General features: G+C 53.4%; 3 protein-coding genes across 37 annotated transcripts; 1 reads left to right on the plus strand and 2 right to left on the minus strand.

Annotated features, from left to right (window-relative positions):
• The first annotated feature begins 418 nt into the window (after positions 1-418).
• On the plus strand, positions 419-6,958 carry B4GALT3 (beta-1,4-galactosyltransferase 3). Of its 10 annotated transcripts, none has more exons than XM_028846222.2 (8): positions 419-753; positions 1,344-1,489; positions 1,856-2,122; positions 2,701-2,936; positions 3,867-4,057; positions 4,189-4,311; positions 5,938-6,042; positions 6,180-6,958. In XM_028846222.2, the coding sequence occupies exons 3-8, from the start codon at positions 1,870-1,872 to the stop codon at positions 6,451-6,453; spliced, it is 1,182 nt and encodes a 393-aa protein (XP_028702055.1). In that variant the 5' UTR covers positions 419-753; positions 1,344-1,489; positions 1,856-1,869; the 3' UTR covers positions 6,454-6,958.
• Positions 6,959-7,049: 91 nt separating this feature from the next.
• On the minus strand, positions 7,050-11,792 carry PPOX (protoporphyrinogen oxidase). Of its 19 annotated transcripts, none has more exons than XM_077939869.1 (13): positions 11,650-11,792; positions 11,332-11,426; positions 11,030-11,164; positions 10,776-10,891; positions 10,140-10,272; positions 9,687-9,831; positions 9,078-9,268; positions 8,541-8,601; positions 8,237-8,355; positions 7,748-7,858; positions 7,499-7,648; positions 7,319-7,361; positions 7,050-7,234 (listed from the first exon to the last, which is right to left on the minus strand). In XM_077939869.1, the coding sequence occupies exons 2-13, from the start codon at positions 11,416-11,418 to the stop codon at positions 7,092-7,094; spliced, it is 1,434 nt and encodes a 477-aa protein (XP_077795995.1). In that variant the 5' UTR covers positions 11,419-11,426; positions 11,650-11,792; the 3' UTR covers positions 7,050-7,091. The 19 variants fall into 19 exon arrangements, with proteins under 19 accessions (XP_077795995.1, XP_001117868.2, XP_077796015.1 ...); XM_001117868.5 differs by having other exon boundaries at positions 11,595-11,792; XM_077939889.1 differs by having other exon boundaries at positions 9,687-9,850; positions 11,595-11,792.
• Positions 11,793-12,526: 734 nt separating this feature from the next.
• Positions 12,527-18,772, minus strand: USP21 (ubiquitin specific peptidase 21). 8 transcript variants are annotated; one of them, XM_077939823.1, is made up of 14 exons: positions 18,578-18,772; positions 17,277-17,636; positions 17,016-17,134; positions 16,163-16,222; positions 15,870-15,990; positions 15,534-15,645; positions 15,186-15,341; positions 14,645-14,709; positions 14,284-14,387; positions 14,015-14,101; positions 13,654-13,725; positions 13,314-13,428; positions 13,113-13,227; positions 12,528-12,900 (listed from the first exon to the last, which is right to left on the minus strand). In XM_077939823.1, the coding sequence occupies exons 3-14, from the start codon at positions 17,061-17,063 to the stop codon at positions 12,810-12,812; spliced, it is 1,146 nt and encodes a 381-aa protein (XP_077795949.1). In that variant the 5' UTR covers positions 17,064-17,134; positions 17,277-17,636; positions 18,578-18,772; the 3' UTR covers positions 12,528-12,809. The 8 variants fall into 8 exon arrangements, 6 of the variants coding, with proteins under 6 accessions (XP_077795916.1, XP_077795949.1, XP_077795913.1 ...); XR_013395747.1 differs by having other exon boundaries at positions 12,527-12,900; positions 13,314-13,421; positions 17,016-17,636; XM_077939790.1 differs by having other exon boundaries at positions 12,527-12,900; positions 17,016-17,636.
• Positions 18,773-18,893: the final 121 nt, after the last annotated feature.

The following is an 18,893-nucleotide window of genomic DNA, read 5'->3' on the forward strand; positions in this document are numbered from 1 at the left end:
CCGCGACGCTGTAGCCTGCGTGAGGAACTATTGATAATAAGTGGCAGTAGGCTGCAGGGGGTGCCACTGACACACTGGGAGAGGGCTCAGCCAACCCCCGGGTGATAACGAGGTCAGCGGAGCACCAGAAACCGGCTCACTAGCCTCTTGGTCTGTCTCGGCCCAGAGGAAAATGAATGGCTTGAGCTTCTGCTTTTACAAATCTGAGGGGCAGGAAATGAAATCCCACTAGCAGTCTGCGTAGTGGAGTTGAGCCCTCGCACCCGCTTCCCAAAGCGTCGCCTGCAACGCGTTCGAGGCGGGTAGGCTAGGGCGCAGCTCCCGCACAAGCCGCGGACCACACGGTGTCTCGGACCGGGTGCCTAGTCAGCCCGGGTGGCTCAGCCCCGAGGCCCCGCCCCGTGACGCGAGGCCCCGCCCCCGCAGCGCCCGCTTCCAAGATGGCGACAGCAATGCCTGCCCGGCTGTTGGGGTGGCGGTGACGACAGGCAGCAAAAGACCAGGTATGTTCGCTGGGGACGCGTGGGCGGGGAGGCCTGGGATAAAGGTTTGGGCATTCGAGAGAGTGAGAAGCTTTGGGTAACGCCTGGAGACGAGCCTGAGCAGGGACGGGGTCCTAGGTGGAAGTATGGACGGGGGCCGGGAGGGCTCACGTTGCAAGGTAGGGCAAAAGCAAGAGACTGGGATAGGATGGGCGTGCTCCGAAAGAGCTGGGTTTTAACCCCCTGTACAGCGCGGACCACGCCCCTTCAGGTGAGCCCTTCCAGCCACCCCTGACTGTCTCTGCCCCTGCTCTCCCTCACCCCTTCTCTTCAGCTGTAACCCTCCTCCCCACCCCCGCTAGAACAGGGGAAAGGTAAAAAAGGTGGAGGACGCCACCCCCACCCTACTCTCCGCCGAGCTTCGGGGCTGTTCGCTTACAGCCCCCGGGTGGTCACGGTCCCTGCACCTGAGGAGTTCGCACCTAGGCACATGAAGAACAGAAGGAGCCTGTTTCCTACTTCGCCCTGAGTACTCCTTAGGTCACTCCACGGTCCTGTCATGACTCTGTTGCCACTTGAACAGGTTCTTGGCCTGGGGGAAAACAATGTTTCCATTAGCTGCCCTGTCCCCACTCCCCAATCTGTCCTGTTGGGGTAGGGGTACGGGGGTGGTTAAGTATGAACCTGACACTTATCACTCCAGGGTAGCACGGGAGAGAGGCGAGGGACCTACCATCTCTTTCTCCTCCTCTTCCTTTCCAACCACTTTCCTTCACTTCCCCTGCTGGGAAACCAGCTTCACCCTGATCCTGATCTCTGGTGGTGCAGGTAGCTAGTTATCCTTTACCACTTCTGTTCCAGCTGGTCCCAGATTCGCTGCTGGAGTGCTGGATGGAGCCATTCTCTGCCCTCTGTGACATTTCCAATTTTAGATAATGCCTCACATCTCTGTCCCCCCGGGACCCCCTGGAGCCCCCATGATCCGTAAGAAGACAGCTTGAACCTACGTGAGTCTATCTCTTCCCCTCTAAAATTGGAAGAGGGGTCTCTAGAGACCCTTCTGAAATGAACATGAGATTTGAATGATGTAAACATTTTTGGGGGTGAGGACTGACAGTAGATGGTGGGAGTGGTTTCGGGGGAGGTAGAGGAGAGTGAAACTTGGGCTGAAGTGACAGGTGGTAGGGTTACTGGTGGTTACATTCTATTTTGTTTCCTTGCGTGACTGTGCACCTGTGTGCTCCCTTCTGTGACTTTGTTCTCTGCCTCTTTTTCCTCTTTACTCCTGGCACCACCTTCAACCCTACCTACTGACCTCTCTGCTGGCTTGCTCTCTTCCTGCCTAGCCCCAGAATTCCCCTCTCCCTCCCTAGATCTCACCCCCAGGATGTTGCGGAGGCTGCTGGAGCGGCCTTGCACACTGGCCCTGCTTGTGGGCTCCCAGCTGGCTGTCATGATGTACCTGTCACTGGGGGGCTTCCGAAGTCTCAGTGCCCTATTTGGCCGAGATCAGGGGCCGACATATGACTATTCTCACCCTCGTGATGTCTACAGTAACCTCAGTCACCTTCCTGGGGCCCCAGGGGGTCCTCCAGCTCCTCAAGGTCTGCCCTACTGTCCAGAACGATCTCCTCTCTTAGGTAAGTGCAGGAGGAAGGGGGTGGTGAAAGGAAGGACAAGGTGTGGGGACAGGGAGGCTTGGGGATAGGGAGGTATGGAGTGGCAGAAGTGGAACTTAGAGGAGGATCATGGACTCTGCAGGTAGGCTGAGGTTGAGATAGAGGGCTGAGGTTGAGATAGAGTGGACTCTGAATTTGGAGTTTAGACTAGACTATTGGGTTTTCACTTTCTACTGCTTGCCCCTTTATGGGCTCTTCCTGCCCCAGGCTAGGAATTGTTTTCCTTGTAGATGAGCCCTGGTTTAATTAGTTGCAAGTCCTGTTCTCTCCAGCCTTCAACTATAGCTTCCAACCCTGTGAGACAGGAGAGTTATGCAACCCTAAAATAAGAAGAGAAGGCTAGGTAAGGATCCTGCACCTTCCAGCCTTTGTAGAGCTGTCCCAGTGATGGGGAATCCAAGGCATGTGAGATTTCTGAGTGAGCCCTGAGAACTAAGCCCCAGAACCAGACTGCCAGTGCCAGAGGTATTCCCAGACCCTAGTTTGATTCTTTTCTCTTTGCCTCTCTGATCCCTCTACTTGCCATTCCTTCCCAACAGTGGGTCCTGTGTCGGTGTCCTTTAGCCCAGTGCCATCACTGGCAGAGATTGTGGAGCGGAATCCCCGGGTAGAACCAGGGGGCCGGTACCGCCCTGCAGGTTGTGAGCCCCGCTCCCGAACAGCCATCATTGTGCCTCATCGTGCCCGGGAGCACCACCTGCGCCTGTTGCTCTACCACCTGCACCCCTTCTTGCAGCGCCAGCAGCTTGCTTATGGCATCTATGTCATCCACCAGGTACCCCAATCTCCACCTTTTTGACTTTCTTTCTTCTAAGGAAGCCTCAAGCACATGCCACTCCATTTTCATCTAATGGGTCCCTAGAATAATTTTAAGAGGGCCAGACTGTTAGAGTGTGGAGAAGCACCTGGCACTGTTCTTCCAAATTTGTTAGTCCCATACTTCCCCTTAATCTGCTTAGGTTATTCCCACTGTCCTACACTCTTCTGTGATTTTTCCTTTATTGAATGGCTTGTGCAGAGTTGGAATTGGACATGATAGGGCTAAAATTCTAGTTCCGTCACTTGTTAACATGTATGACTCTGAGCAAGATACTTAAACATCTAACATGAGAAAAGAGCAAAAGATAACTAATATACCACCTGTTCCACACCACACCATTGTTGGTTGCCGATTGTCAGGATTAAATGTTAGACAGCAGCATCTAAGTATCAGGCCCATATCAATACACAAGCAAGATTTGTCAAATGACTAGGTGGAAAAATGAAAAAGATAGTCTTTCTTTTTCATTCTCCTTGCCCTCCACCCCACTTTGATTTCCCTCTTTTCACTTTTATTCTTTTTTTTTTTTTTTTTGAGATCTTACTCTGTCGCGCAGGCTGGAGTGTAGTGGCACGATCTCGGCTCACTGCAGGCTCCGCCTCCCGGGTTTTACACCATTCTCCTGCCTCAGCCTCCCAAGTAGCTGGGACTACAGCGAGCACCATCACGCCCAGCTAATTTTTTGTATTTTTAGTAGAGATGGGGTTTCACCGTGTTAGCCAGGGTGGTCTCAATCTCCTGACCTTGTGATCCGCCTACCTTGGCCTCCCAAAGTGCTGGGATTACAGGCATGAGCCACTGTGCCTGGCCTTCACTTTTATTCTTTAGCCCCGTCTTCTTTATGCCACTACAGACATAGTCTGGTCCCCCTCCATTATCTTCCAGGCTGGAAATGGAACATTTAACAGGGCAAAACTGCTCAATGTTGGGGTGCGAGAGGCCCTGCGTGATGAAGAGTGGGACTGCCTGTTCTTGCATGATGTGGACCTCTTGCCAGAAAATGACCACAATCTGTATGTGTGTGACCCCCGGGGACCCCGCCATGTTGCTGTTGCTATGAACAAGTTTGGATACAGGTAGAGAGCATGGAAGGGTACTGGGAAACAGGGAAGCCCACCATCCTGTGGAAGGAGGAGAGTCAAGGGGATTGTGGTTGGGGATGTCTCCCCAGAAGACTTGGGGCATGCAAGGATCTTTCTCTCCCTAGCCTCCCATACCCCCAGTACTTCGGAGGAGTCTCGGCGCTTACTCCTGACCAGTACCTGAAGATGAATGGCTTCCCCAATGAATACTGGGGCTGGGGTGGTGAGGATGATGACATTGCTACCAGGTCAGACTTCCTGCCACTTCTTCCTTCCTGACCCCAGTCTGGATCCCTGTCCTCTAAGACCACCTTTGGCCATATCCCTTCAACACTAACCTTTAGCTCCCTGGTCCTGCACTGAGCCCATTCCTTTCCCTTAGTCTTTTTAGGATACCCAGAGCAGGCTTGCATGCTGCTGCTCATTGTATCTTCTGGTTAGTTTGTTCCTTCAGTCTCCTGGTTAGTTTGTTCTTGGGAGAGGACATAAGATCAATAGGAAATAGTATCGCTGGATTCCAGAACTGGAAAGGGGCCCAGAGACAGTTTAGTCTTGCCTTCTGCTAGGGTTCCAGCCAGACCACTTCCTATGGGGTTAAGACAGAGGGGCTCTGCTCTATGTTCCCAGAATCACTTTGTAAGAGGCCTGTGCCACTGGCACAGGGCCAACTCATTTTTAGCATGTGAAACATTCTGACCTTCAGCCTCAGCTGACCCAATTTCATGTCTGTGGTATGAATATTAGGGCTTGGTATGCAGGACCAATTGCCTCCGTTCCCCCTGTGTCCTCTGTGATGACATCTCTGAATTTTCATCCTCTGTATGTGTGTGAAATACCCAGTGAATTGTAAATATACATAAGTATGCTTCTAGTTCCTTCCCAGGCCATCTGCACTCCATGCTTCTGTGTGTCACATGTGAAGTTTGTTTCTTTTTTTTTTTTTTTGAGACGGAGTCTCGCTCTGTCGCCCAGGCTGGAGTGCAGTGGCCGGATCTCAGCTCACTGCAAGCTCCGCCTCCCGGGTTTACACCATTCTCCTGCCTCAGCCTCCCGAGTAGTTGGGACTACAGGCGCCCGCCACCTCGCCTGGCTAGTTTTTTTTGTATTTTTTTTTAGTAGAGATGGGGTTTCACCGTGTTAACCAGGATGGTCTCGATCTCCTGACCTCGTGATCCGCCCGTCTCGGCCTCCCAAAGTGCTGGGATTACAGGCTTGAGCCACCGCGCCCGGCCTTGAAGTTTGTTTCTTTCAAGGTTCTGATTACCTGGCTCTATCCTTTTCTTTTCTTTCTTTCGTTCGTTGTTTTTTTTTTCCCCTAGAGACAACGTCTCGTTATTTTCCCAGGCTGGTCTTGAACTCCTGGCCTAAAGTGATCCTTCTGCCTCAGCATCCAAAAGTGCTAGGATTGCAGGTGTGAGCCACTGCACCTGGCCTACCTTTTTCTTGACATGGGGGATGTGGGAGAGAAGCTGGGGTAGCTCAGTCACTATTCTAAGAATTGCTGAGCTTGGGTCTGCAACTCCCAGGCTTTTCTTATCCTTTTAACAGAATGGTCTCTCTCAGCGTCCTTCCTAGACTGCAAGGGCAGCTCCTAGGAGCCCTTTAGGAAGCCAAGGGAGTAGGTACAAACCTACCTTTGCCAACTGTTTGAAGGCCCTAGGGAGACTGGCACTGGGCCCTGAGGATTTGGATACATCCAGCTTTTATATTCTCTTCAGCCATTTTCTTCTTTCTGTTTGACTTCGGGGGTTTTTTTGTTTGTTTGTTTTTTTGCCTACTGAGTAATAGTTGTTTTTTTATGTACAGAAACATTTAATCCCTTCCTTGCTTTCGTCTACTCTGGATCCCCCATGATCCCCTCACTTTTCCCATAGGGTGCGCCTGGCTGGGATGAAGATCTCTCGGCCCCCCACATCTGTAGGACACTATAAGATGGTGAAGCACCGAGGAGATAAGGGCAACGAGGAAAATCCCCACAGGTAGGAAGAAGGAAGGACTGCCTGGGAATTGTTACTGAATCCTTAGGGTTCAGTACCCCTAGCCAGGAAACTCCTAAAGGTCCCTAGATTTCTGGCTGTTCTTTTCTGGGTCTTAGTGTCCAACCTCTAACCCTCAGATTTGACCTCCTGGTCCGTACCCAGAATTCCTGGACGCAAGATGGGATGAACTCACTGACATACCAGTTGCTGGCTCGAGAGCTGGGGCCTCTTTATACCAACATCACAGCAGACATTGGGACTGACCCTCGGGGTCCTCGGGCTCCTTCTGGGCCCCGTTACCCACCTGGTTCCTCCCAAGCCTTCCGTCAAGAGATGCTGCAACGCCGGCCCCCATCCAGGCCTGGGCCTCCACCTACTGCCAACCACACAGCCCTCCGAGGTTCACACTGACTCCTCCTTCCTGCCTACCTTAATCATGAAACCGAATTCATGGGGTTGTATTCTCCCCACCCTCAGCTCCTCACTGTTCTCAGAGGGATGCGGGGGAACTGAACTCTGGTGCCGTGCTAGGGGGAAGGGGCCTCTCCTCACTGCTGGACTGGAGCTGGGCTCCCGTAGACCTGAGGGGTCCCTCTCTCTAGGGTCTCCTGTGGGGGTTATGACTGTGAATCCTTGATGTCATGATTTTATGTGACGATTCCTGGGAGTCCCTGCCGCTAGGGTAGGAGCAGGGCTGGACCCCAAGCCCCTTCCTCTTCCATAAAGAGAAGAGTGATCTGGCTTCTCCTGGGACCTCTGTGAATATTTATTCTATTTATGGTTCCCGGCAAGTTGTTTGGTGAAGGAAGCCCCTCCCCGGGCATTTTCTGCCCATGCTGGAATAGCTCCCCCTTCTGGTCCTGGCTCAGAGGGCTGGGATTTTGATATATTTTCTAATAAAGGACTTTGTCTTGCATCTGCTCTTACTTTCTGCATCCCAGGCACACTTTGCCTCTTTGCTCCCCCGCATTCTTATGCCTATAGGTGATAGAACAGCCAGACCAAGCCAAGCTCCAGCAATTTTTATTTTCATGAGTGGCAGTTGGGGATCAGCCGTTAGGTTCTGTGCCCAAGACACTGACTGCTGCCTGGCGCCCACTCTCTATACAGTCATTAACAGCAACCCCCTCATAGGAGGCTCCAGCCAGAGTCAGGGGCAACCTGTGAGCAGCCAGGAATTGCCTAGCTGACTCTAGAAGGAAAGGATGAAAGGAATGTTATAGCTGGGGGTCTGATGCCCTTGGCCCTCCTCAGCCCAGCTGTTTTCCCAACTTACCTAGTTTTTGCCAGTGACCTAGTGTATACTGGGGGATGCAGTTCTGAGAAGAGAGGAGAGGATGCAGGGAAAAGTTTATTATTGATGTCCTAGGCCTTGGCTGACATACAGTGACAAATGTTCCAGTCCCTGTCTTCAAGGCCTTCAGTGGAGAGCTGAGGGAAGTTTATCCCAACTTACCTTGTGTAGATGGACCAAGCAGTGACTTGGCAGCTCCTTCAGTCCTAATTGTGTGGCAGCTGCTTCCTGGGCCCGCTGTTGAAACAGCTCCTGAGATAAGACACAGCCACTCGCCTCCAGTGTCTGTAACCAGGAACCTCCCAGCATCACCTAGGGAGGGAATATAGCACTGATCAGTCTGGCCTTGCCTACACTGGAGCACAGAGGAGCCCTCTGGAAATGCCACTAGGCAAAGTTTCCTCCTCTCACAGTCACTCTGAGGCCAGGGGGGCTCCCATCCTGCTCAGGGAAAGCAACTGAGTCATACACGATTCCCAGGACGCCTGGATCTTCTGAAGATGGCACCAAGTGTCCAAATCCCTGGAGAGAAGGACATTCACGCGTCAGAAGGAAAGGGCTCTAGTTAAGCCTGTCTCTCCTTCCCATTTTTTTTGACGGGGGACAGAGTCCCGCTCTGTCACCCAGGCTGGAGTGTAATGGCGAGATCTCAGCTCACTGTAACCTCCACCTCCTGGGTTCAAGTGATTCTCCTGCCTCAGCCACCCAAGTAGCTGGGATTACAGGCATGAGCCACCACACCTGGCTAATTTTTGTATTTTTCATAGAGATGGAGTTTCACCATGTTGGCTAGGCTGGTCTCAAACTCCTGACCTCCTTATCCACCCACTTTGGCCTCCCAAAATGCTGGGATTACAAGTGTGAGCCACCATGCCCGGCCTCTCCATCCCTTTATCATACCTGGACAGGCAGATGGGCTCCTTGGTACTGCAGATTCACCACAGCTACAGACACCGCAGTGATGGCACTCAGGGCACGAGCCAGAGGTGCAGCCTCAGCAGGGAGCAGCTCGCTAAGCACTAGAGATCAGGCAGAGGCCTGACTCAGGAGGCATTCCCATTACAGTTGTCAGTCCTCTTTGGGATTAGACTCCCATAGAGATGACCAGTTCAGGGGCATGGTGTGGTCCTGCTGACCCAGGAAGGTACAGCTTTTGCCTCTCACTGGTAGGGGTTGGGGAAGGGGAAGGTGGCTATCCCATTACCTGAAGCTGGAATGGCACTAATAACGTGGTCAGCCTCCAGACTGCTGTCCCTTAGAGATACCTAAGAGCATGAAAACATTTGAAAGACCCAGAAAATGAGAATCTGATTAGTGAAAAGAGACTTCTGGTGCTTCACTCTCAGTTTCCCAGGCACCCATGTGGCTGGGGAGACTGTACTGACCCAGGATGAAGAGAATGGGTAACTGTGTAGACTTCACAAAAAAAATCATTTCTCTGTGTACTCCAGGAAGTGGATGAGACAGGCCAGTGTGGCTGTTCTGAAATGTTCAGCGAAGCTGGGTTCTTTCCCCTATCTCTAAGCCACTTATAAGTACTACTTCTATCCACAGACTTGCATAGGCTCTTTGAGGAAGGTTCACAAATAGGGCCTAGGATTATGGGGTAGCCCATGTCTAAGTAGCTTCTAAGGCACGAAAACAACGAGGAACTCCAGTCCTATTGGCCCTGGCCTAGTTAAACCACTTGGATAAAGATGGACACACTAACAGGTTCATTACACTCCAGGGGTTCCCCTACCTTCCAGCGCCCTTCTGCCTGGAGGCTGAGCCCACAGACTGGCTGACCTCTGAGAACACTGACCCCCCTACTAGTTAGGTGGGTTTCAAGGGCCTGAGGCAGCATCTCTAGACCTCCACGAAGTGACCACTGGCTCCAGCGCTCAGCCAAGGCCTGGCGAATGAGTGCTGAGTCTGGCTGTGGGGTCCGCCCTGCAGAGGAAGCAAAGAAGAATCATTGAGGCTGGATGCAGTGGCTCACACTTGTAATCCCAGCACTTTAGGAGGCGGAGGCGGGTGGATCACTTGAGGTCAGGAGTTTGAGACCAGCCTGGCCAACATAGTGAAACTTTGTCTCTACCAAAAAAAATACAAAGATTAGCTGGGAGTGGTGGCACATGTTTGTAATCCCAACTACTTAAGAGGCTGAGGCAGGAGAACTGCTTGAGCCTGGGAGACAGAGGTTGCAATGAGCCAATCTGAGATTGCACCACTGCACTCCAGCCTAGGTGGCAGAGCAAGACTCTGTCTCAAAAAAGAAAAAAAGAATCATTGAATAGCACCCTTTGTCCCCACTCCCTCACTTTGGCAGTCCTTAATATCTTCACCCTTTGAATCAATCCCCCCTCACCTGCCCCCAGCAGCAGGCCCAGTAATACGGAGCGATGGGTTTGCTCAGCTTGGAAGAGACTGGGAAAACAGGACCTGATGCTGAGCTCACGGCTGTTGCCTGCAAACACTCCACGGCAGAGACTGTCCATGGCTAGAGACGCCACCTTAAGGGTGAGACTGGGACTAAGGAGCCAAAGAATAATCTACACTGACTGATTTCCACAGCCCGTATTTGGTAGGGAATGGGGGTGGGATAGGGTTTGGTTTGGGAGACATTCCCACTATGACAGAAGGATGGAAGTGAAGGCCTTCACTCCCAATAATGAGTTTTGGGAATTATGAGGGGGTGGGATAGGAAGAGAAGAGGGCATCTCCAAATGATACAGAAGAGCCCCTACGTGGTAGATTTGAACAGGGAGCTCTGCAGCTGGTTTAGGAGGGAAGATGCTTGGGGCCTCTGGGCAAGTGTCACCTCAGGTCCAAGGCGGCGCTGGGCAAAACTGTGCACGGTCTCATCAGGCTCTTTGCCCCGGGGCTTGGTCAGCTCCCTCAGCCCAGCCCAAAACAGAGGTTTGGAGAAGGGGGGTGAAGGGCGGAGTAGCCCCCTGCATGGAGAAAGACTTAGTGAGGGGGAAGCTCCTGACATACCTCCCCAGCTTCAGGCGCTGGGGTCATTTCCACTCATTTGGCTTCCTTTTGCTGGGAAGGCTGACAGGGAGATGAAGAAATGGAAGGCAGGTCAGGCACGGTGGCTCACGTCTGTAATCCCAGCACTTTGGGAGGCCGAGGCAGGCGGATCACAAGGTCAGGAGTTCGAGACCAGCCTGGCCAATATGGTGAAACCCCATCTCTACTAAAAATACAAAAAATAGCCGGACGTGGTGGTGGGCACCTGTAGTTCCAGCTACTCGGAAGGCTGAAGCAGGAGAATCGCTTGAGCCCGAAAGGCGGAGGTTGCAGTGAGCCAAGATCGCACCATTGCACTCCATCCTGGGCGACAGCGATACTCCGTCTCAAAAAAAAAAAAAAAAAAAAAAAAAAAAAGAGAAAGAAATGGAAGCATATGAGGATGAGGGCACAGTAAAAGCAGCGGAGGTGCTGGTGTTACCTGAGGCCAGTGGGCAGGGCATGCAGGGCACCGCCCACGTAGAGGAACCTGTTCTGGGCAGCTGGGTGGTCTCCCCGGACAGGCAGCACTTCTGAATCCAAGCCAAGCTCAGAAACCTGCTCTCCACAGGCCCTCAGAAGAGGAGAAACTAAGGGAAGGTCTGACCCACCAAACATACTTCCCCCTCTAAACTCTATTCCCCAATGGAAGCCCCCTCCACAACCTCTCTCCTAGACATCCCACAAGCCTCTCACCAGGAGCAAGGTCCGGGCCCCTAGGGCTCCCGCTGGCCTAATTCCCCGAGGTCCAAGCTCAAAGATAGCACCATTCGGGCCTCGAACAGAGCGAATCCAGCCTCCCAGACGCTCACTGCCCTCCACCAGGACCACCTGGCGACAAGAGGGAGCGACACTGCAGCACCGCCTGTAGCCGCCGGGGATAGGTCAGGAGGGGAGGGGAAGAGGCACATTCAGAGGGCCAGGATCCATCTAACTTTTGATGGAAATAGGAAAAGAGCATTAAATGAAGCTCCCTCTGACACAGGTGGAGCACTCACCTTAGGGGGACACGGGGCCCGGCTCAGGTGGTAACTGGCGGCCAAGCCGCTGATGCCTCCGCCCAACACGACCACGGTCCGGCCCATGGGGAAACCTGGGGGAAAGGGGGCGATATGGACAGGCAGACCGGGGACACCCTGCGCTCCAGAAGCCCCGCCGGTTTTGCGTTCTATCCCCGGTCACTCACTGCTTTAAGGGAAACTAAGTGTGCACAGATGGGCTGGTGGAACAGTGAGGTCCCCGTCCAGGGGCCAGGACTCACCCACAAGAGAGGAGAAAAAATGAGGCAGAAGGAGGTCGAGGTCCTAAGACCGTACCCCGCCGGCGCTCCGCTGGGTGCAGATAAGGGCCACACCCTCGCTATCGGCCCTCGCAGGGCTCGGGGCGGCGGGCAGTACGCCTGAGTTCGGAGGCACTCTGTTTGCCACGGTAGGCCAAAAAGTGCTTCAAATCCGCTATTCCCACCCCCAGCCTTTTCGGTCTCTCCTACTCTCCGTCCACTCTGTTCTTGCGGCACGCGCCTGACCATATTTCTCCTACATCTGGATTGGCAGGCCCTGGAAGGTCCCGGATCACGTTCACCAATGAAAACATTGAACTGGCAGAGGCGGAGCGACGGCAGCTGTAAGAGCTTGAGGTTAACCGCGTCAGCTCCGAGCTGGGAGTGAGCGGCCCTACCCGGCACTGCCCTCCTCAGGACCGAGGCGACGAGCGCTTAATGCTGGAGTTAGCGTTCCCCAGCACAAGTTTCCCAGGTCCAGCTAGGGTGACAACCCTAGAGGGAAGGCCCCAGGAGCTTTGGTCGTAGGGAGAATAGATAGGGACACTGGAAGCCAGTCCACTGGGAGGTGGCTCCATAAACAGCTCCTTGATGTTAGCAACAGACCGGGCCTACGGGAGCTAGGGCCACCCGGCAACGTACCCAGTGTTTGTCAACAGCGGCATCCCCCATCGCCGACCAAACCAGACGCCCCAGAGCCTGCACGCAGCCTCAAGTATGCCTTCCCTCTTTTTCCTCCCAGTGCTTAATGTACACTGCTGGGGGGCACAGGTCCGGGTCCAGCACCATCTCCGAAACCTTCCCCCTTGGATCTGAGAGCGCCCCCACCTATTAGAGAGGGAACTTGGGTCCCAGGAAGACTCCAATTAGGCCCAGTTTTCTGTCACTCCCTAAGCAAAAATACAAATAAGCACATCATTTTTTCTTAATAAATTTATTCACAAAAAGTGATATTGCAGGGGGTCTGGGGGCTGTACACGGGCAGGGGCTTGGTGAGCTCTGTACATGGGGCTGGGAGACAAGGGAGCCTCCAGGTGGAAGGGTATTTTTTAATAAAAAAAATAATGGAGCTACAACCACCCCCTCCCCCCTCCCCGATTAAAAAGACACAAAAATAGACGTCTCTGAGGTAAACGGGGAGCCTGGGGCTTAAGGGTGTTTAAAGGGCTTCACAGGTGCCAGGGCTTAGAGAGGGTGTCACAGGCACCGGGGTGGCTCCTGCATCAGTTGGTAGAACAGCACGTAGCCCTCGCTGGATGCCACCTGGTTTTCACTGACAGGGGAGACACTAGGAAAAAGGGAGATCGGGAAAGGGTTGTGGTCATTACTGTTTACTCCCTTCTCCCTCAAGACCGAACCTCAGAGCATCCAGGAAGAGATCAGGCAAGACCTCCGCCTCTCCTTTCACCTGGCACTCTGCTCTCCTGGGACTTCACAGAAGGGGAGGGTGTCAGGGCTGAGTGGGAATGGGGCAAGATGTAAATAGGAGGCTGTTCTCACCGAGAGTCATTGTAGACATGCCAACCAGTCTGGCACCTGCACAGGGCTGTGTAGTGGCCATAGTGGACGCTGCCTGAGTGGTTGCAAAGGGCATACAGCTGGTATACAGGACTTCCTGCGGGGTTGGAGATGATCAAGTTCTACAATCAGAGCTGTGCCCCCACTCCTTTGGCTCCTTAGGACTTTCCCCACCAGACTCACCGGCTTTGTCACTGGCAAAGTCCCCTAGGCTCAGTCGCTGCAGTGGAAAGTCTACACCTACTGAACTCTTCTTGATGGAGCCTCGGGAGGCAGAAAAGCGATTCAGATCTAAGCCCTGGTTAAGGAGCATTTGGGAGGCAGTGGGCCTCTGAGGGGGACTTCTGTCCTGAAAGCTGTCCTCTCCCCACTCCCAAAACACTGGGAGTAGCTTGTGGAAAAGGGTGTGGCAGGCTTTTCCTAAGGAAAATTCAATTCTCTGGAAACATGGAGGGTGAGGAAAGAGAATGTATGGGAGGTATCCTAAGAGAAGTAAGAATCTGAAGATTAGGATATGGAGCACGAGGATTCGAGGGAATCTTTGTACTGTCAACTTTTTGGTACTTCGAGTTTTCTGCCGACATCGATCACACACCTGAATAAATGGCAAACAGTGTTAGGTTAATGCGCTCCTAACTTCAACTGGCTTTTCTGACACTCCAATCCACATATAAATTTCGTATGCACTTCATTACGGCTGGATCCTCTCGGCTTCTCCCCTTTGCTCTAGGAGTACTAGAACATATCTGAGACTCCAACACAAACCCAGATACATAAATATTATTCCCCATATTAAGGCATCATGCAATCCATTTTATCCACATGGAGTCCCCCTCCCCCCAGGTCTCCCGACCTTACTATATCCCTTGTGAACCTCCACATACTGGGGCATTCTCCGACTCTAGCTCTTCTTCCTTAGTGAAAAGGTTGAAACAATCCCGCAGAGACACTTTGCCCCCAGCAAATCCTTTCTGGGGGAAAAGGGGAAGAAAGGTCAACATGTTCTGAATTTCCTTTTCCAACTCTTCTCAATCAATCCAGGCTTCAGTTCTGCTCCAGAAACCCACAGGGTTCCCGCCCTCACTCTGGGGGTGGGTAGGCTTGGGTCACAGAGCCCCTGTCCTGTCCACCCCGGAATCCTCTGGAATCCCACCTTGGGGATGGGCAGGGACAGGTCACAAAAAACCTCGAAGGTCGTGGAGCGATACCCACAGGCCTGGCACTTGAGACAACTTTTCAACTGGCCCACAAACAGGTCTAGACAGAAGCACAGGGACAGGAGAAAAGGTCATTGTTGGATGTTATGAGATGATTTCTCGGATTTCTATCTCTTTCTGCCCCTTTGCCTGACCCTTCCTTTCCCACTACCAACACTCCTAATCAACTCTTCACACAGCTTCACATTTGCATCATCCAGTCTTCTTCCCATACCCCTCGATAGTATCAATTTTCCCCCCAAGCCTGTACCCCCCTCACACACTAATTTTCCCTCATTGCTTTGCCCCATTCCATACCCACAATCTTGCTGTCCTCTCGCTCCAGGTAACGTTTCCACATTAGGTTGGCTCGGTCATCATCACTACCACAGATCAAAGGAAGTGGGGAGCATCCATGAGACAGCAAGAACACTGGGCACCCCAACACCCACTGAAACGACCCACAGAGCCCTACACCCCACCCACACCCCTGCTTCTTCCCTATATTTCAAGGAAAAGTCAAAGGAATAATGCCTCAATGAACTTTCTGGGGAAATCTGAGGTGAGAGGAAAAGGAAGGATTGTACACAAGGGAAGAATATGCTGTCTTCCTCAACCTGTAAATTAATTATCCCCTTCTTCAATTTGGTGACATCCCTAGCATGATCTTCTGCCTCCATCTGCTCCCTTAGACTCCCCCTCTTCCTTCCTTCTACTTCTACGCTGCTTCTCACACTATTTTCTATACTAAAGGGTTTTCCTGGACCCTACATCTTTCATCTTGACTAGTTCAGTTCTATGAAGTGTAAATGCTGCTGATAAACTACTGGGGAGAGGAGGTAGAGGGAACGACCCTTACCTTAACTCAGGTTCTTCTAGCAGAGCCCCTCCTCGGCGGGGTGGAGAGGGAACTGGACCATTGGCAAGGATTGGTGGAGCCCGGCGGCCTCGGCGGTTGATTTCAAGGTGTAGCCGCTCCATGAGGAGCTTCAGGAACTCTTGGGCATCCTGCTGGCTACAGCCAGACAAAGAGTATGGGCAACTGACTCCCCTCCTAGTCCACAGACACTATTCCCTGCCCAGATACCGGTCCCCACTTCCTGGATGAAGAACATCTCAAAGCTCAGAACAATGCTGCCAGGGCCCTTGCTTGGCCCTACCCCCAGACATGGCCAGAGAGAAATCCCATAGCCTCCAGCTCTCCCACCTGTATCCAGAGAAGGAGGGAACATATTTCTGGAAGACAGCTCGGAATCGAGTAGGATTCACAGCTTCGCAGGAGTCAGGGTGCCAGAGGGCACCAATCACATCTGCAAAGGCTGTTAGGATGGGAGTAGGGAAGGGAAACAAAGGTTAATGTCTGGAAGAGGCAAGCAAGATGTGGCTCAGAGGGCAGAAAATAACCTTTAGGAAAGTAGGCACTGGGAAAAGTAGATACAACTGCCAGATTTAAGGGTTGGGGGCCACCAGTACTGGCAGATGGACCTGCAAGTGGTTGGGGAAAAAGGGACTTGAACAGAGGGAGCAGGAGTTGTTGCCCCACCTTCAGTGAGCTCTTGGGCTCGGCCTCCTCCAGGCACCTCTTGCCGGAAGTCCCTTCTAAGACAGAAGTCCCGAAGAGGTCGAGTGCTGCTCAGACACTGCAGCACAGCATTCAGGAAGCACTGGAGAGCAGTAGGGACACTGCTGTTATCTCTCCAGACCACTACCCAGGAAGCCTTAGAAGAGCCTCAGAGCTCTCCTTCCACATGCCTTCCCCAAGCTCACGGGTTTTCCCCACCCCCAGCACCATTTCACATTCCTTTTAGAGAGGAAAGACAGGAGAATGGCTCTCACCGTGTTTCCCAAGTTTCGAAGGCCAACATGACCAGAGCCCAGAAGCAGTGTGTGATGAGCCTGGAAGGTCAGAATACAATCGGCAAGTTCTTATATATCCTACCAAGCACTTTAACCTTTCGACAGCATGCTGCCCACTGCCTGCCCATCCCATGCATGTTTAATCCCCAAACTCTACCCTATTCCCCTCACTAGGTATTCTAGTCTCCCTACCTCACTGGTCATGAGCAGTAAGCCCATCACAGCTGAATGTACCACAGACTCAGCCATGGCTGTCCCACCTGTTGCCCACTTACTCCTCTGCTCAGCTAGCCGACGTTGCAGCTCCTGGGGCAACTCCCCCAGCACCGGCATGGTTGCCCAGCTGCTCACCACTCCCACCTTTCTGCCCCCAAAACCCCCTCCTGCCCCCGTGGCCCCTTCTTGCCCTTCTGCTGCTGGCTCCAATTGCAATCAGCCTAGCTTACTTAGCTCAGAAAATGTGCAACCACATTTGCTAAGATGTTCTGAGCTCGCCTCTCTTTAGCTCCAGAGATTAATTAGGCCTAGGCAAAGTCCCAGTAGAGAAAGTGCAACAAGGGAAAGTAAGGGCCTGGGGACCCAAAGAAGAATTCTGAATAGTTGGGCTAATTCCCTGGGGACCCTGGGCACACCATGCTGGGGAGTCACCAACAACCCAAAAAAGGGTCTAGGAGGCTCAAGGGTATTTAAGCAAGGGAGAGGTGTGTCCAAACTGCTGTAATGAAGGGCTGAGAAAGGAACTTCAGGGAAATGGGGGACGGAAAAGGCAGAGGATGGCAGGAAAGCACAGAGGAACATGGGCATGAAGGCCACATGTGTGGCAAGTCCTCACCATCTTGTCATCAGAGTAGAAAGGCTCAGAGGACCGGGCGGATATCATGTGGAAGGAGCCATGGGAAGCAGGGGGCTCTGTCCGTATGCTGAACAGTGTGGGGGGTCCAGGAAAGCCCCCTAGGCGGCGGAGAGAAGTGCTACGTCTCAAAGTGGGTGGCTCAGGCCGGAGGGCCAAGCGGCTCAGTGCAGCCCCAAGCTCTCCGGTGCCACGGTGCCCTCCCAAGGCAATCCCCATTGGACGCAAGTCCCCACTGCTCACAGACTTGGAACGGGCTAAGTTGGTCCGAGATGGGAGAGGCAAAGCCACAGTTGGGGGTGGTGAGCCAGGCAGGGGAACCCCATGATCTGCTCGAAGGGGGCCTCTGGGTCGAGGGCCTGAGGTCCGTCCCCGTCCCAGCTCCAGTTTCTTGAACCGTTCATCAGGGGGACCTGGCCGGGGAGGCAGAGGTCGTAACATGGGGTTTGGCCCAGAGGCTGGGTTTCTGCGCTCCTTGCTGCGGGCCCTGGGGGCAAATGGTAGCTTGGATCCCACTCGGGGCTGGATATTAACAGGTGGCTCTCGGGTCCGGCCCAGGCGGTGCTCAGAGGCTTGGGGCATTGTGGACACCACAGGCTGGACCTGGGAGGAGAAGAGAGTGTCAGCATTTGAATATGGGGGGAAATGGGAACCCAGGCTGCTGTACTGAACCCTGCCACACTAATTTTCCCTTATTGCTTTGCCCCATTCCATACCCACAATCTTGCTGTCCTCTCATTTCCACATTAGGTTGGCTCAGTCATCACCACTACCACATCAACGAAAGTGGAGAGCAGTATATGCACTGAGGGCAGGAACCAGATCTATCGAATCAGCCATCGTATGTATCCCCAGTACCTGGCATCGTGTTTGGTACAAAGTAAATACTTAGTATCTATTGAGTAAACAAATGAATGAAAGATAGCAGCCCATGGCTTTGACCCTTTCTATACTCCTGTCCCCTCCCTGCAGAATACAGCTTTACTGAAAAGCCAGTGATAACTCCTATGGCGGCTCTAACGTAACATAGGACCCCATACCCGGCTAGTAAAGTAGGATGTGCTTCGAGTCACTTAAGATCTCTAGCCAAATGGTAGTGTAGATGCAAGAATAACAGCCCAAAAGACAGTCCTCCATCCTCAAATCCCTGCCTCTCTGGGCTGCAAATGAAGCAGACTAAATAGGGGACTTACGATCCATTCCCTCCCCCACCTCCGACCTCCGACATGGTGTCGAGGTTCAGGAGGCAGTGGTCGGGGATGCAGGACGAACAACTCCTTGACCCTTAATCTCTGCACCTCTCCCACCACAGCAGGGCTTTTCGCCGGGTCCGCCCCCCTCGAGGGCAGAAAGGCCGAGACTGCTGATTGGCTACGGAATCCGGCGGCGTATTCCCCGCGGTCCAGGGATGCTGTCCCTCCAGCCCAGTTCTCCCAGGCCCCGCCGGGCCCCACGCGCCTTTGTGGAGTGTCCTCTCGGGTCTGGAGCAGTCTTCCCTCTGCGCCCCCCCACACCCCGCCATGCCATAACGCCCCGGCCCGTACCTGTCCCCCGATGAGGCGGCGGGAGAGGCCAGCCAGGGCCAGGCCCCAGTTCAGGGCCACCCCCTACTACCCCCGTGCAGCCCCTCAGTGGGCCCGGCTGCAGCTTTAGCCGCAGCCTTTGCCCAGATCGCTCCCGCCGCAGGGGCCGCCGCCATCTTTGTTGGTCCCGCCCGACCACCGGCCACCGGCTTCACCGTCTCTCAAAGCGCCTGCGCATCCACACTCGAACTCCTCCCACCCGGCCCCTTGGCGCTTGCGTGAGCCCGCCCCACGGCTCCGCGATCGACACCATGGAAACGCAGCCAAGTTTAGGGTC

This window comes from Macaca mulatta, chromosome 1 (genome assembly GCF_049350105.2).
Source record: "Macaca mulatta isolate MMU2019108-1 chromosome 1, T2T-MMU8v2.0, whole genome shotgun sequence".
Taxonomy (NCBI): Eukaryota; Metazoa; Chordata; class Mammalia; order Primates; family Cercopithecidae; genus Macaca; species Macaca mulatta.